We start from the raw sequence: 16,461 nt of genomic DNA, 5'->3' as shown, positions 1-16,461 counted from the left end.
AATCTATGCTTAAAAAAACCACTGTATGACTTTGCGGCAGATGAATCCATCACCTCGTTACTTTTTAAATAGTTTTATTGTTTTTTAAAAAGATACGAAGTTAAAAGATAAACAAATGGAAATAGAAAATTAGAAAAAGAAGTGGCTTGCAAAGGATATAAAGCTGAAAAAATGTTTTGAGTTTACATTTCTATGTAGAGCAATATCTCAAGTCACAGCTGCTCATTTTAAAGATCAAAATGCTTTCATACTCATACTTCCAGTGTTTTGGGAAGACAAATTTGATTTTTGCTCTTCAGTGAGATTGTTCTATATTTGATTTTTATCCCCTCTAAAATGTTGAGAATCACTGTAGGAATTAAAGTTTGGCAGGATAAAATGTTTTGCTGCAAAATATTTTTTTAATTCACTAAATACAAAAAACACAAAAGCAGAAGAAACAAATATTTTAAAAAGTTTATTTGCAGACACACATATAGAAATATTAAAGTTCATCTACATGAATCTTTATGACTGACGTCTGCAAAACACTAAATAGTTGAAGTTATATGTTTCTGTTTCCACTGCTAAACAGTCTTTTGATTATATGTTCATTTTCCCTCTCCAAAGTATCATATCCTTGAGATAAATTGTATCTCTGAGTTAATATATGTGATCCCTTTCAAAATGAGGCAATATATTTAAGTGAAACATTGCTTTCATTGCACTTCAACAAAATGAATACAAAATAGCATTTCTAAAATACTTTTTCTTATTAAAAACAATGCTATCTAAAAATCTGCTAAATTTTCTGGGTTGTTTTTTTACACGTTTCTTCTTTTTTAATTAGGTAAATTTTAAAAAATCAAATAAAGTCCCTTTCCACAAAAACTGTTTTTAGAGTTGGGTGAATTTTTGCTGTAAATGTCATTTAGGGCTGAAGGAATCAGGAAAATTGGTGGTAATTGGCTACTCTGATACATGTGAATGGAAACACTGTTTATAAAGCATAACTATCATTAATCTTTAATTAGAGATCTATTTTCTGAGCCTATTAAAGATTCTTCTAGGAATTGAAGTACCTGAATGAAACAAAACAATATTGATTTTTCCTGGGGTTTCTTTTTTTTTAGGGGCTGTAATTGTATCCACTCCACAGGATATAGCTTTATTGGATGCACATAAAGGCACTGAGATGTTCAGGAAAGTGAATGTGCCAGTAAGTACATCTTATTTGACCCTGCTAGATTATGGATATGTATTTAAATTAGAAATGGGCAACCTATATCAGCAATAATTTTTCAATTATTCCTAATATCCTAGAAAACTCTTGATATATAAGCATTGATATTGATATTATTTGATTGCCAATTAAGCTTAATTGATATTATTTAGCTTTGTTTACATTGTACCCTAGTACTGTCTTTGCTGTTGCCTTCCTTACTATGAAAGTAATGCTATTTGTTTTCTGTGTGTATGTATGTGTGTGTTGAGTAGTAAATTTCTGATCTTTTGACTGAAAGTGTCCAGTCAAATTCAGTCAAGTGCATTTCAGTTCAGTGATGCCTAAGATGCCAGAATGTACAGTAGTTAATTCATATAGTCTTTCACTGCTTTGGATTTTTCTCACATTTCTAATTCTTATATTCCAAATCTCCACTATAGTTTTTTTCTTTGCAGTTTTGCATTTTCTTTTCTTGTACAAGTAATTAGACTTCCCAAAGGCTTCACTATAACCACATCATAAGCATCAGTACTACTCCCCAAAATCCTGAGCTCATCCTTAGTAGACTGTTGAGTACTAACCTACAGGAGGGGCCCATCATCCACACTATCAGTCACTTTACATTGCTATTCACGTGATTTCTTCAGTAAAGGAGTATTTTATCATTGCCTTCTTCTGCCACAGCATGACTTGATGGCCTTTGCTATTGTAACTAAAATGATCAGATACCTCTAGCCTCTTCTTGTATCACTGTTGGTCCCTGTTTGTTTTAACTCGGCCCTTAGAAATAATTTTCATGACTTGATTGATGCCTTGGATTATGTATTTTAGGCCTACACTTCCCATGTTTTTGCTCATTCCTCCCAAAAACATCTAAATATAATAAGATAGCCCAGCAAATCATGAGATAAATAATGGTTCTGTACTCAGCTTGTTTTTTGTATTAGAATCCCAGTGCCAAAGTATAGAAAACCTGCTTTTACATACATGAGTTTTAGGGGGAAAGGCCTCAGTAGGTTATAGCTTTAGCAGACAGGGTAGACAGAAATCAGCCAAGAGGGTGGGTTTTTTTTTTTGAATGTTGGTTTTTTGCATTGTCACATGAAAGTTCTATTAAACTGCTTATTCTTTGGAAGTCAGAACTGGAAATAAAGAATTATTAAAATTGAAGCCAATTCAGGCGAAGGAAAAGGAAACAAAGGAATTATTTGTCTCAGGACTTCAGGACTAAATTCTTAGTTCCTTATAATGATTTCCCTGCTACACAGAGAAGAAGGAAAAAACACTGACAACTTTGTAGCCCAACAGCCAGGCTGGTAGGGAGCCAGCAGCAGCTGCTCAAATAGCAGAGCCAGGCTGAGTGGGGCACAGTGGCTTATTAATCACACTTGGCAAGGGAGGGAGTTAGGTGGGCTAATGACTGAGTGACCACCTCATATATTGTTCCTGGTGGCCTTCTTTGCATTGGCACTAAATCTGTGCTACAGTTCATCAGTCGGATGCCAGTGTACACATGCAGAGTTTAAGAGAGTATAGCCTGGTAATGTTTCTTTAAATCTCTCTTCTGTTTCAGTCTTTATATTTATTTCCCTAACATCTCATTCTGAGCAATGTTTGTGTGTTTCCTGCATCAACTACATAGCCCCACAAGATACCCATGGTCCACAATGTGAGAGCCAGTGATCTTCAAAGGAATCCGATATCTTATCCTAACTTTTTGACAATTTTCTGTAATATCAGTATACAGAATCTGCAAATCACTCCATATGCTATATACTGTCAAAAAACCCCACCGTAGTTTGGTAGCAAAATGTTTGAATATTAATTGGTGAATTTTTAACAGTTCATCAAAATGTCATCTAACTATAGCCATATTTAGAATGGAACCAATTGCAATTCTATTAATGTTTTGTCCTCCTTTAATATTCCTGCTGTTGTCATACCAGTTTGTCTCATCACATCAGATGTTCACGGCTTTGCAAATAGTCATCTACTGTACTAATTAAATGGTTTGCTACATCACATGCCGGTAGAAATGTTGCTGGGCAATGTGCTTTTTACAGCCTGTTTTTGTTAGAAGACCCCCATGTTCCATGTCAATCTAGATTTTCAGGTGTAGTAAACTACTTGGCTGGACTTCCACCATAAGGGAATAGCCATTGGCCAGTCTGTTTGCTTTTCATACCAAAGGTCCATGTTCATTCTATGACATCTCAAGGAAGAGTGAGGAGAGATTTTTGCCTAAAACCAATCACAAAGGAAATACATTTGTTCCAAATTGTAGACCTCTAAGTCTCTTTTGTCCATAATTTTATACCATAAGTATACCTGAGGGATCTTGAAGCCATAGAGAATATCTATGCATTTATGAGCAAGATCATTTTTCCAGTGCGCAACTATTTTGATAATACTAATCTCACATAGAGATGTTGGCCACTTAAAAAACCAAACAGATATTCTGGTTTGTTCCAAGTTTAGGGAATAAATGTTGCTGAATATTATAAAATAGCAAATAAATAAAATAGTTTGACAAATTAATTGTGAATGTGCTATTTATCAAAATGTAGTCTTTAGAATCCTAAATGCATTGAAGTAAAAATTAGGCTGAAATTCATATGTGCATCAATATGTCAAGAAATGTATGTTTCTTTGGAATTAGTATTGAGAATACTAAGCAAATGAAGATTTAAACATTAAGTTTGAATGCCATTTTAAAGTTGCAATTAAAAGAACATCCTTAGGGACTCAAGTTATCACTCCAATAGTAAGGTGGTGTGCAAACTAAAAACTATCTTCAGAATTAGTGCTTTCCGTCTTTACTCTTAGTAAACAAAAAAATGTAGCTTGCCTGCTGAAAAATACCCAAGATAAAAGAAAAAAGTTGAAAGGGTCCTTCAGTATTAAATATTCTTAATGATCAGTTTACCCCTGGAAATACAATGCTCCAGATTTCATACCAAAAATAAAACTATATTAGAGTTGTTGGAAATTTGAATTGACAGCACAAGATAGTATGCTAGATTCGAATGTGACCCAGAATATGATGGTTTTTTTTACTCATATAGAGGAGAAAAAGTGGTAACAATTTTATTCCCAATTCTATTAAATAGTTTTCATATTATTATATGAAATATATCAGGAAAAATGGCAATAACTATATCCAGAAAAGTAAGTGATGTAAAAATCTAAGATAAATAAAAAAGGAAAATGTGCACTAAAATAATCTTCAGAGAGAAATGAAAATAACATTTTTTTCTAATGAAATGTATAAACTGCTTCAGCCTCAAGAACTCATGTAATGTTATTGCGTTTTGATTTTGTAATTTATGGTTTAATTTTTATTGTTACATAGCTGTAATTATATCATGGATGTTTTATTCTTATGATGGCAACCCTCCAAGAGATTCTTAATTGTGGCAGGCAAATACAAACAAACCAACTAAATACATAAATATAGTCCAGGCGATAAACACTGGCAATATATTTACTGCAAAATACAGTAAGATATTGATTCTCTGGCTTGGTGCCTGGGGCCATAATGTGTCCCCTGACATATTTTTGGTACTCAACTTTTTTTCCTTTAAAAAAAATGGGGGAGGGGAGAAGTCACCTTGATGCAAATTAAAACAAAATCAGGCAAAACGTAGGATTCCAATAATGCCTCTGTGCCCTCAGACACCCACAAGACATTTTTAGAAAATAAAATGGTGGCAGATAGGAGCTCAGAACTTGCCTTCTGGTGAATTAGTATTGGTAATTGGCAGCACCTGCCAAGGCAACCATTTTGTGAATATGCCCATTCATAACATGCTTTCAATATAAATATGCTAATAATAATAAAATGGGGGGCATACAGGATTAAACTAACAGCAACAAACATTGACCTCTAGTGCCAGCAGTCATGCCTAATGTGCTCACTAGCCCAAGGAGCTTGGGGAATCTTGTCTTAAAGTTTAGGATATTTAGAAGGATTAATGTTTAAACAGGCTTAATATGAATAAAATCAAGCAGAGCTGCAAACCAATTCAGCATCAATGAAATAAGAAATTACACACACACACACACACACCCCATAAGTAGCATATGTTCTATTGTATAATATTCCATAAGCAGAATGCTAAGAATCCCAGTTTAAATAGTTCTCACAGTCTAAAATAGACAGTTGAGAAGATAGCAGAAGGAAAAGCAGTTTTTTTCCTGACTTTAGGTTTTTGGAAAGAGAATGTTACCCTACCCTGTTGTTGTTGAAACCTATGCTTGATTACAGATCAAAATAGATTTTTTTCCTTGCATGTGGCTTTCATCAGAAATAAGAAACAGAAGAGGCGATAACTTCTGTTGGCAGAGCTACTGGTATTTCTGAAGTTTAAAAAATGAAAATAAAAGAAGATACCATCATTACTGAATCCAGAAACTGCTTAATAAAAATACATTAAAAGGCTGTTTATCTTTTCCAGTTCTGCACAGAATTACTCAGAGTATCTGGTATCTGGGACAGAATGTCCCTGAGAACAAAACAGAAGCCTCATTATGAAATAGCTAAGACTAAAAGTTAATGGGACCTCTCTAAAAGTTATGTTGCAAGTCAGTTACAAAGATTTGCACTGTCCTGGCTTTAATGCAAAAATGCAAGCCTTGTGCTCGACATGACAGATGTATCCTGTCTACTGTCTTTGCCAATTAGGTACCTTTAGGAATGAAGGACATGAATAGCAGTGACATCTATATTCTTTATTTGTGTACTTCAGTAGCTGGTATTGACAAGCATAGTTTGATATTAATATGAAACTGTTTAGTTAATATTACTGGATGTTCTCTAATCCCCTTTTATATTGGTAACTACTATTGGCATCCTATGGTAGTAGATCCTGCAATTAACAGATTTTTAATACATTCTTAATCCTTCACCAATCAACCAAGGGTTTTTTCCCCATGTAAAAGCTGCATGTTCATTCAACGTTTATCAATTTATTAACCATTGTTTTGGATTGAAGAGCCCATTTGAGAGCTCTTCACCATCCCTTTTTCTTTTAAATACCTTTAATAATGTCTTCTAAGCAAATTTGTCCACCTCATTCCTATCTTCCGCTTGATAATTGTGCTTTCCCTATAAACAATTGAAGTATTTTTAAAAGGATTTTGAAAGCATAAACAATAACTGTGAAATCAATCTGCAGCTGCACTTGATCAGTTAAAGCTATATGCCCAACAAGACTTTGGGCATAGCTTTAATTGATCAAGTGCAGTTGTCTGATAATCTTAACATGCAATTACTTATAAATAATAATCATTTATCTGATGAATAATTAAATTTCATTACCAGATTTGCTAACCAGCTCCCGATCTCTCCACACAACTACTGTAAATCTTTTAATTTTTTTTTTGTCTCTGCTAAAACTTACCTGAAACTCAAATAATTTTTAGCAAGGTGGTGATGGCAGTGGTGGAACTTTGTGGAGCAGTAGATTTTGTCATTATTTCCTGTTCACCAATATGCAACCATTTCACTGATGATTGGTGGCAAGGTGGATGGCTATTTACAAATAGACTTTTCTCATAAATTAAAGCGCCATGGAAGGAGTGCTATTAGCAGTTAATGTTATTTCCTGTTATGGGAAATGGACATTAAAAGGAATTGATTAATCTGGGACACACAGGTTCAGAGTGGGGGTATGACTGAATATTTTTCCTTGATTTCCCCCCACCCCCTTTTGAACAGCCCAATATTCTCAAATTTTCAAGCTGGTGGATATGAAGGCAATCACTATTTGGCTTCAAATGCTTTAGATCAGGGCTGTCCACCCTAGGCAATTTTAAGACTTGTGGACTTCAAGTACTAGAATTCCTCAGCCAACACACGCTAGCTGGGGAATTTGGGGAGTTGAAACAGATCTTAAGGTTGCCAAAGATGGACGCCTCTGTTTTAGAAAGTTAGAGGAATGAAAATGTTAGCTGTATAGAAATGCCTTAAAATGGTATGAATCATTCACATAAAAGGTTTCTTGCAACTTATTAAATGATAACAACTATTTTGTTACTTAAAGTGCAGCTATGCCTAAAGTGTTTTGCCGCTTTCTCCTAAAAGTTATGTGAATGTGATAATAAGCATTGATCTGTAAATACGGAATCCCTTTGCAAAAGTTGAATATTCACCAAATTTTGACAGTCCTATGACCTAAAGTCTGTTTCTGAAATCTTTGTATTTCCATTAATATGGAAACATGCTAAGGTAGCATGGAGGTCACAAAACCCAACCTGTAATTTGAACGAGAAATGGGATAGGATCAAGAAATCCCTCTAGAGATCCCTCTAGAGCAGGAGTATGCAACCTTTCTGGGAGTTGAAATCCACAAGTCTTAAAGTTGCCAAGTTTGGACACCCCTGCTTTAAAGTGTCTAGGGCAGTGGTGGGCAACCTTTTTTTTCAACTGAGCCAAATCTCACCAAAACCACGATTGAAATTTATTTTGAGAGCCACATTTTTAAAACCGAAAATACATAGGATGGTACACTGTTTTTAGTTTCAATAAACTCTGGCATTTGAAGCACGCAAGTCTTAAAGCTGTCAAGTTGCAAAACCCTTGCACCCCTAACCCTTTAGAAAAAAAAAACCCAGGAGTCTTCAAACCTGACAGCTTTAAGACTTGTGGACTTCAACTCCCAGAATTCTGAGAATTGAAGTCCACCAGTCTTAAAACAGCCAACTTTGCAGACCTCTGTGTTAGCCCAAAGCCTGGCGCTGGGCGGGCCTTGCTCCCCCATTGGTGGAGCCCCAAGAAGCGAGGAGGGAGAAAAAGAGACGGAGGCCAAGGAGCTTCCCCCCCGCCCCCTCCCAGCAAAAATCTAACCGGGGAGCCGGGCGGGCAGTAGCAAATTAGCCAATCAGCGTGATCAGCTAATTTGCTACTGCCCGCCCGGCTCCCCGGTTAGATTTTTGCTGGGAGGGGGCGGGGGGGAAGCTCCTTAGCCTCCGTTTCTTTTTCTGCCTCCTCGCTTCTCGTCCCCGCCCGACTTCAGGATCCTCCCTAATCATTGTGGGTCGAAAAGAAAAAAGGGAAAGGGGCGCTTGTTTTGAAGTGCCCGAGAGGAGGGAGGGGAGCGGGCGCCCGGCACACAGAAGAGCCGCATTAAAATGTGTAAAGAGCCACATGTGGCTCGCGAGCCGCTGCTTGCCGACCACTGGTCTAGGGTATTCAAGTCTGATCCCAAAACCAGATGGAAGTGTGTATGGAAAAGTTTCCTTGCTGTATATATGACCAATGCATACTTACATAGCATTGTTTGCAGCCAGGGATATGCTTGACAGTTTTCATTGCTGTCTATTGCCCTGAATGTGAAAACCTGTTTTAAACAGGAAAGTGACTTGTCTCTGTCTAGGTGTATAGGTGCAATGCCAACTGTTTGAAACACCTCGACTTATGCGTGAATTATTGCTGCCCCCCACTCCAGTCATACAGATGGCTGTTTACTGCTGCAGTTGACTCAGATTTTGCATGCTAATTATATCTGTTGTCTGTATTTTGATTCCCAGCAGAAATGTGTAAGTATTGGGATCCAAAGTAAAAATGCATCAGTGGTACTTATGTAGTGTGTGTGTGTGTGTGTGTGTGTGCATGCGTGTATGTATCTGAGAAAGAGATTACATTGATGTTATTGCCTTATGCTAGGTGGGGCCATATTGGTTATTGGCAAACTAAGCACTGAAAGGACTTCCTTCTCCTGAAGTTACTGCAGAAAAAGGGGGGGAAACATACTGAAGATGTAAATTATTGTCCCAACTTGTCAACCTGACAGTTCTTTAGCAATGGTACTTCTCCCAACCTGCTGCAGTGGGGAAAATCCCATATTTTCACCATTGCTGTTTGTGTTCTGCAAGTTATGCATTTAAACATGTATTTTTATTATTTATCAATCTGTACATAGCACTTCCTGCTCATGATTCTGGGCAGTTTTATCAGTATACCAGAAGTACAACACATTTTTTTCTCCGATCATGCATATGCTGCTGTAATTTTTAATATGCAAGCTGGAATTTCTAATATAAAGAGTGCCTGGCAAGCCAGCATAGGGCTGTATTTCTTTCTAGGAATTACAGGCAGTCCTTGCTTACCAACCAATACAATACAATACAATAGTAGAGTTGGAAGGGACCTTGGAGGTCTTCTAGTCCAACCCCCTGCCTAGGCAGGAAACCCTATACCGAACCAGTCATTCAGCAACTGTTTAAATTTGCTACTGTGCTTAATGAATGGTGCTTATAATTTGAAATTCTGGCCTTGCACCACCCCTGTGACCACATGATTGCAATTTGGGCATTTAGCAACCAGCTCACACTGACAGTTGTAATGCCTCACCATCCCTATTTGTGACTTTCCCTACCAGTTTCTTCCAAGGTAAGTCAATGTCACAAATGGTTCTGTAAAGTCTCCAGCTTCTCTTCCTTCACCTGGCATGGTATCCTGCTTCCCTTGACTTTTATTTGCTCTCACACCAGGGGTAGGTTCCGGCTTCTGGTACTGCCTGTTCGCTCAGGGATGCACTTCAGGCATGCACGCTTGATGCGTGCTATGCGCGCATGCATAGTGAAAAAATTGCTTATGTACAGAAGCAAAAAATAAGATGGCGCCGCCGATAGAACCATTTTTTTGGGGGGGGGGGGAGTTACTACCTACTCAGCCGAACTGGTCCGAACCGGTAGGAACCCAGCTCTGTCTCACACATTGCATGGCATACTGTTCCCCCCCAGCCTCTATTTGGTCATGCATTGTCTACCCCCATCCTATAGCATTCCCATGCTCCTTACCTGGGACTCCTGATGCTTTCTGGTTAATGAACCATATTCCCAAGGTTACAGTGGTAATTGGGACTGCTGGGATTGTTACTAAGTGATGTAGACACATGACGGCATGCTTTATGACCACCTGCCTAGCAAGTACAAACCTACTCCCAATTGCTATCATAATCCGAGGACTACCCATATATGCAGTATATTCATACATACTCAGAGCTCATGTACTGCAGAACAGTTGTGTATAATAGACAATATTGGGGAAGGTTTGCTTGGACTGACTTCAAAACCTTTTCCTGTTTTTTATTTTGTGTAGCAGGGATGAACACCCAATGTATGACTTCTGCTTTCTCAACATAATATATATATAATAATTGTTCTTCATCATACATACATAGATACATGTCAAATTTCTTGTAGTCTATTAGTCCATTGCTCTCTGTACTTGAATAAGAGGTCTAATAGTGCAAATACATTTGTGTTTGTTGTAGGTGTTTTATTATAATCTAGATCTAGAAAAGTAGTAAATGAGGCGAATGTAATATTTTAGGTGAATAGGTTTAATATAAAGATTGAGTGCTGTTTTAACTTTTCCTTCCAAAAATTTGGCAAAGGATAAACATTTTAGTCACCATTATCAGATAAGTTAGCTAGATTGCATATAACAAATTCTCTATGTTAATCCTTTACCTTTACCTTTTATTTCGATTTTTATACCGCCCCCTCTCCCCAAAGGGACTCGGGGCGGTGTACAGTCAAGTGAAATAGATAAAATAGACTACAAACATGGAAACATAAAAACATAGAAGAGGAGGCAATACAACACTGTATAGGTAAAGCAGATAAAAAACAGTATATAAACAATCCTAAAAAATACCCAATTAAAATTACCCAGTTAAAAATATATCTGCCAAGAGGTATAATGAGGTTATGAATGGTCCAGGCCGGCTAAACGGAACAGGTGAGTCTTCAGTTTTCGTCGAAAGGAGAGAAAGTCGGTGGTGGTTCTAATATCGGGGGGGAGGTCATTCCAGAGGGTTGAGCCCATCACAGAGAAGGCTCTACTCCTAGGTGTCGCCCGTTGGCAGTGCCTAGTGGACGGCACCCGGAGGAGCCCCTCCCTGTGAGAGCGAATCCATTTACCATTTGAAACGCTACATCTAAGTACTGTCAATAACGTGTCATTTTTATAGCTTAAATAATTAAGTTAATTGCTCTTCAAATGTGCTTTTGATTTGTAGAGAGAATAGAAAAGGCTGAGCTACCTTCCCCTTCACAGTATCAGTGAATGCACATTTTGAAGAACAGAAATAATGTTGCTCATGTTTTCTTTTTCTTTTTGATTACTTTAGGGGATTATTGACTGCTGCAGAATCCAGACTAATTTAATGAGCAATCAAATCAATAGATTTTGGCAACACCTATATACAACAGTCTTAAAGATACAAATTTGGGAATATATCCCATTGTACCAATCAGAGCTTACTTCTAAATGCATGTCCATCTGATTAACTATTGCTTAAGGTCAGCCCATAAAAGACATTTCAATGATAGCTCACTTGCTGTCATTTGTTTTATAGTGTTCTGGACTTACAATTACTGATTTTTTCCCCTTCCTGCTTACATGGATTTTAATTTATAAACAAGGTGTTATCAGAACTCTTAAGCCTCCAAAGGAAATTGACATTTATCTACAACTGTTGATCAGGGAATTCTGATGAATGAATACTTTTTTTCTGACTAGGATATATATATATATTATTTTGATAAAATTGGTTAAGTAGATGAAACTGATCTTTTAACTTACTGTTTCTATAATATTAAATCTGTTTATGATTTGTTTTTGTTTGAATAATTTGCCAGGTATTGGGCCTTATACAGAACATGAGCGTTTTTCAATGTCCAAAATGCAAACATGAAACACATATTTTTGGAGCTGATGGAGTGAAGAAATTAGCCAAGAATATTGGTATAGATGTTTTAGGTAAGAATACGTTGTTTGAAATAAAACTTATATTAGCCAAAACAGGATGCAATACAATTTTTCATTAGTATATACGTGTTGATTTTAATGAAACTAAATATGAATCGTAGAAACCTGGATTGTGTTGCTGCATTGTATTTATTGCTGCTACTCTCTATATATGGAATATTCATATCTATTATGACTATGAAAAGTGAATGAATGAGTGGTCATTAATTACCCATAATAACATTGGGTTGTTCAGATTGGAACTTAGAAGCTGGTAAAATAAAGGCATAAAAGACTTTTAGAGAAATATTCAGGCTGACAGATTTGGTAGACACCAAACTATGTTTGGTGAGTTAATAATAATAATAATAATTTAATTTGTTAGCCGCTCCCTCTCCACAAGGGACTTGGGGCGGCGTACAATAAAAACATACATAAATACATATAAACATACAGATAAACACATATACATACATATACATACACGGAAGAGGTAATAATTAAATATACATCACAATAATAATAATAAAAATTAGCCATTAAAAGTACCCCATAGTAAAAATATAATATAAAAAGGACTGTCAGGAGGAATAGGATAAACTACAGTTGAGCCAGGCCAGACAATTGAAAGAGGTGGCTCTTGAGCTTTACACGGAAGGAGCGGAGATCGGAAGTAATCCTGATGTCAAGGGGGAGGTCATTCCACAGGGCTGGGCCCATCACAGAGAAGGCCCTGCTCCTGGGCGTCGCCCCCCGACACTGTTTAGCGGACGGCACCCGGAGAAGTCCCTCTCTGTGTGAGCGGATTGGTCGTAGGGATGTATGGGGCAGGATGCGATCCCGCAAGTAACTAGGTCCTGTGCCATGGAGCGCTTTGAAGATCATAATCAAAACCTTGAAACGCACCCGATAGACCACAGGAAGCCAGTGCAGCTCGCGCAGGAGAGGTGTTACATGGGAGTACCTAGTCCCCCCCATAATCACCCGCGCGGCCGCATTCTGGACCAACTGTAGTCTCTGAGTGCATCTCAAGGGAAGCCCCATGTAGAGAGCATTGCAGTAGTCCAGGCGAGACGTCACCAGCGCATGGGTGACTGTGCGTAAGGCATCCCGGTCCAATAAGGGGCGCAATTGGCGCACCAGGCGGACCTGGTGGAATGCCCCCCTTGCCATGGCTGTTACATCGTCATCCATGGACAGCCGGGCATCCAGGAGGACGCCCAAATTGCGCACCCGTTCCATGGGGGCCAGTTGCTCGCCCCCGATGGCCAGAGATGGAAGCAACTGGTTGAACCGGGGGGCCGGAAGCCACAGCCACTCCGTCTTGGAGGGGTTGAGTTTGAGTCGGTTGTCATCCATCCAGACCCGTACGGCTTCCAAACACCGGGACATCATTTCGTTAAGCTGTCTTCTGGAAGAGTACTGAGGATTCCTGTCTGAAAGCTAGTTTGTGTTTTACTGCCAGCATAAAACATCTCCCATATTAGAGGAAGTTCCTTATTTATTTTACAATACAATACAATAGCAGAGTTGAAAGGGACCTTGGAGGTCTTCTAGTCCAACCCCCTGCCTAGGCAGGAAACCCTATACCGTTTCAGACAAATGGCTATCCAACATCTTCTTAAAGACTTCCAATGTTGGGGCATTCACAACTTCTGGAGGCAAGCTGTTCCACTGATTAATTGCTCTAACTGTCAGGAAGTTTCTCCTCAGTTCTAAGTTGCTATATAAATTATAGTTTACAAACTAAAACAGAAGGCTTTGCACAATACATGCAAACTAAAATGAAAGCGCAATGTGTGAACCAAATCAAACCCTTGTTTGATTTAGCATGAGTCTGGCATCTGTCAAGTTTTAAAGAATACAAGAATCAGTGTAAGCAGAACTTCATTTTACTTAAATAACTATTTATATACAGACAATCCTTGCTTAGTAGTAATAGGGACTGGAAACTCTGTTGCTAAGTGGCATGATTGCAAAGCAACAAATTAATATGACTGACCTGCTTAATGATAGCATTTCTGGCAGTCTCCAGTTGCTGTCATTAAGTGGATGACTGACCTTGTGATCCTGACTTGAGACTTCTTGCCAGTTTCAATACAATACAATACAATAGCAGAGTTGGAAGGGACCTTGACGATCTTCTAGCCCAACCCCCTGCCTAGGCAGGAAACTCTATACTGTTCCAGACAAATGGCTATCCAACATCTTCTTAAAGACTTCCAGTGTTGGGGCATTCACAACTTCTGGAGGCAAGCTGTTCCACTGATTAATTGTTCTAACTGTCAGGCAATTTCTCCTCAGTTCTAAGTTGTTTCTCTCCTTGATTAGTTTCCACCCATTGCTTCTTGTTCTACCCTCAGGTGCCTTGGAGAATAGTTTGACTCCCTCTTCTTTGTGGCAACCCCTGAGATATTGGAACACTGCTATCATGTCTCCTCTAGTCCTTCTTTCTCTTAAGCTAAACATACCCAGTTCCTGCAACCGTTCTTCATATGTTTTAGTCTCCAGTCCCCTAATCATCTTTGTTGCTCTTCTCTGCACTCTTTCTAGAGTCTCAACATCTTTTCTACATCGTGGTGACCAAAACTGAATGCAGTATTCCAAGTGTGGCCTTGCCAAGGCATTATAAAGTGGTATTAACACTGTACGTGATCTTGATTCTATCCCTCTGTTGATCCAGCCTAGAACTGTGTTAGTTTTTTTGGCAGCAGTTGCACACTGCTGGCTCATATTTAAATGGTTGTCCACTAGGATTCCAAGATCCCTTTCACAGTTACTACTCTTGAGCAAGGTACCACCTTACAAACAAGTATCCATGTATATCTGAAAGCAAACAATAATGAGGACTGACTTGTGCAAAGTGTACAACCAGGAGATCCTGCTGTAAGATTTTTGAGTGCCAGGGACTAGTTACGTGGATGCGTTTTTTCTATGGAAATATTTTTCTACCTGGGGTGTGTATGTCTCATGTTGCCTGAATCCTGTGTGTGCTGCTGCTGATGTTATCTAGTAGTATGAAACGTCTGCAAGAAACCAAGCAAGCTCAGAGAGCTCCAGGGGCCCCTCATTTTGACCCTGAGCTTCAAATATTCTCCTTTATTGCAGTAAGGATATTTTCAAAACTGTTTATATTTGTTTCTAGATTTTGTTTTCATTTTAATAAATCCTGCATTCATTGAGAAACTGACAGATGTTTTATTTTAACCTAAAATTGACTTGGCCTCCTCTGCTATGTTCCATATTTGTAATAGCAGCACCATAAGATTGTTGGTCATATAGTGTCCTAGATCCTAATTGTCTTGCCTGCTCCCTAGAACTAATTCTGTATGTAAAGTTTTACTTTTAAAGTTATTTCTTCAGCTGAGTTGGGAACGACTCCTCTTTTTGTCATTCCCAATTTAAGTGTAGATTTGATTTTACAATCTGTTTTTGCATAATGGAATTATTTAAATCTAAAAAGTTAATCTTCTGCAAAGAATTTTTTTAATGAGATGATTCTGAGTATTATTACGCAGTTTTTCTTTATTTCTGTGGCAATTGCCTACTGAGTAGAAAAAAAATCAATATACAGTTAACAGTTGGGAGGGAAAATTAATTAAATATCTAACTAGCACTTAAATCAGTAGTTGTCTGATAAAAATAACACTTTCGTTTTGATGATTAAATATTTAAGCATCTGTTTGAACATTGATTAGAATTTTATACAACTGGAAATCAGTAGGAAATGAGATGCAGTGCTGAAGAAATAATGTGTTGCATGAAGAAGTTGTATACTGGAACATTTTACTGTGGATTTATTTTTGTGTGCCTTACAAAATATAACATCTGCTCAGTTGGGATTTGGACTTGATTTTTACATAGAAAAGCACCAAATACATGCATTGCAGTACAGATTTCTTCAGAACTAATTCGGCTGAAAAGTAAAACGTAGATTATGGAGTTGAAAAGAAATTGGTCTCAGTGGTGCAAGCAGATCTGGCATGTTTTCTTTATTATCATCCTAAATAGGTCATATCTGTCTCCACCTCCATTCCAATATTAGATAATTTTAGCAGGCAAGAGAGACTGAACATCACTTTGCAGTCATCTTTAGAAACAATTTCTTTTTTAAATGATCTCAATAATCCAAAACTTGACAAAGCTTGACTGATTCTCATTTCTAATACTTCTGAAATATGACACCAGACATATTACTTGTACTACTTCAATTAAAAACATTTGTGTAACGTTCAACCTTTGTGCCAATTTTCTTATATTTAATACAGGTGACATTCCACTACATGTCCACATAAGAGAAACATCTGATTCTGGCAAACCTATTGTCATTTCACAGCCCCAGAGCAATGTGGTAAGTTTAATGTAATAAACTTCTGGAATGTAGACATTGTTTGATTAGAACATGTTATTTTTGTGCTAAAAGGATTTCAACAGAACTAACTTATTGGTCTTTACTTCTTTCATAATGACTATTTAGCCATAATTTCAGCAGGCAATA

The 16,461-nt window shown here is 37.7% G+C and overlaps 1 protein-coding gene across 4 annotated transcripts in view; it reads left to right on the top strand.

Annotated features, from left to right (window-relative positions):
* NUBPL (NUBP iron-sulfur cluster assembly factor, mitochondrial) overlaps nucleotides 1-16,461 on the top strand; it is a 79,042-nt gene that overhangs the window by 43,978 nt on the left and 18,603 nt on the right. For all 4 annotated transcript variants that reach the window (XR_014173957.1, XM_081937143.1, XM_081937144.1 and 1 more), the window contains 3 exons: nucleotides 1,113-1,198; nucleotides 11,855-11,975; nucleotides 16,232-16,314. Coding sequence is in view for 3 of the 4 variants with exons in the window: in XM_081937143.1 (XP_081793269.1) it covers nucleotides 1,113-1,198; nucleotides 11,855-11,975; nucleotides 16,232-16,314 (290 nt within the window). In the remaining variant the exon portion in view is untranslated. The remainder of the gene's footprint in view (nucleotides 1-1,112; nucleotides 1,199-11,854; nucleotides 11,976-16,231; nucleotides 16,315-16,461) is intronic.

The sequence above is a fragment of the Natrix helvetica genome, assembly GCF_964273705.1.
Source record: "Natrix helvetica genome assembly, chromosome: 1".
Taxonomy (NCBI): Eukaryota; Metazoa; Chordata; class Lepidosauria; order Squamata; family Natricidae; genus Natrix; species Natrix helvetica.
The sequence above is the reverse complement of the archived record's forward strand: the minus strand, read 5'-3'. Positions and strand labels throughout refer to the sequence as shown.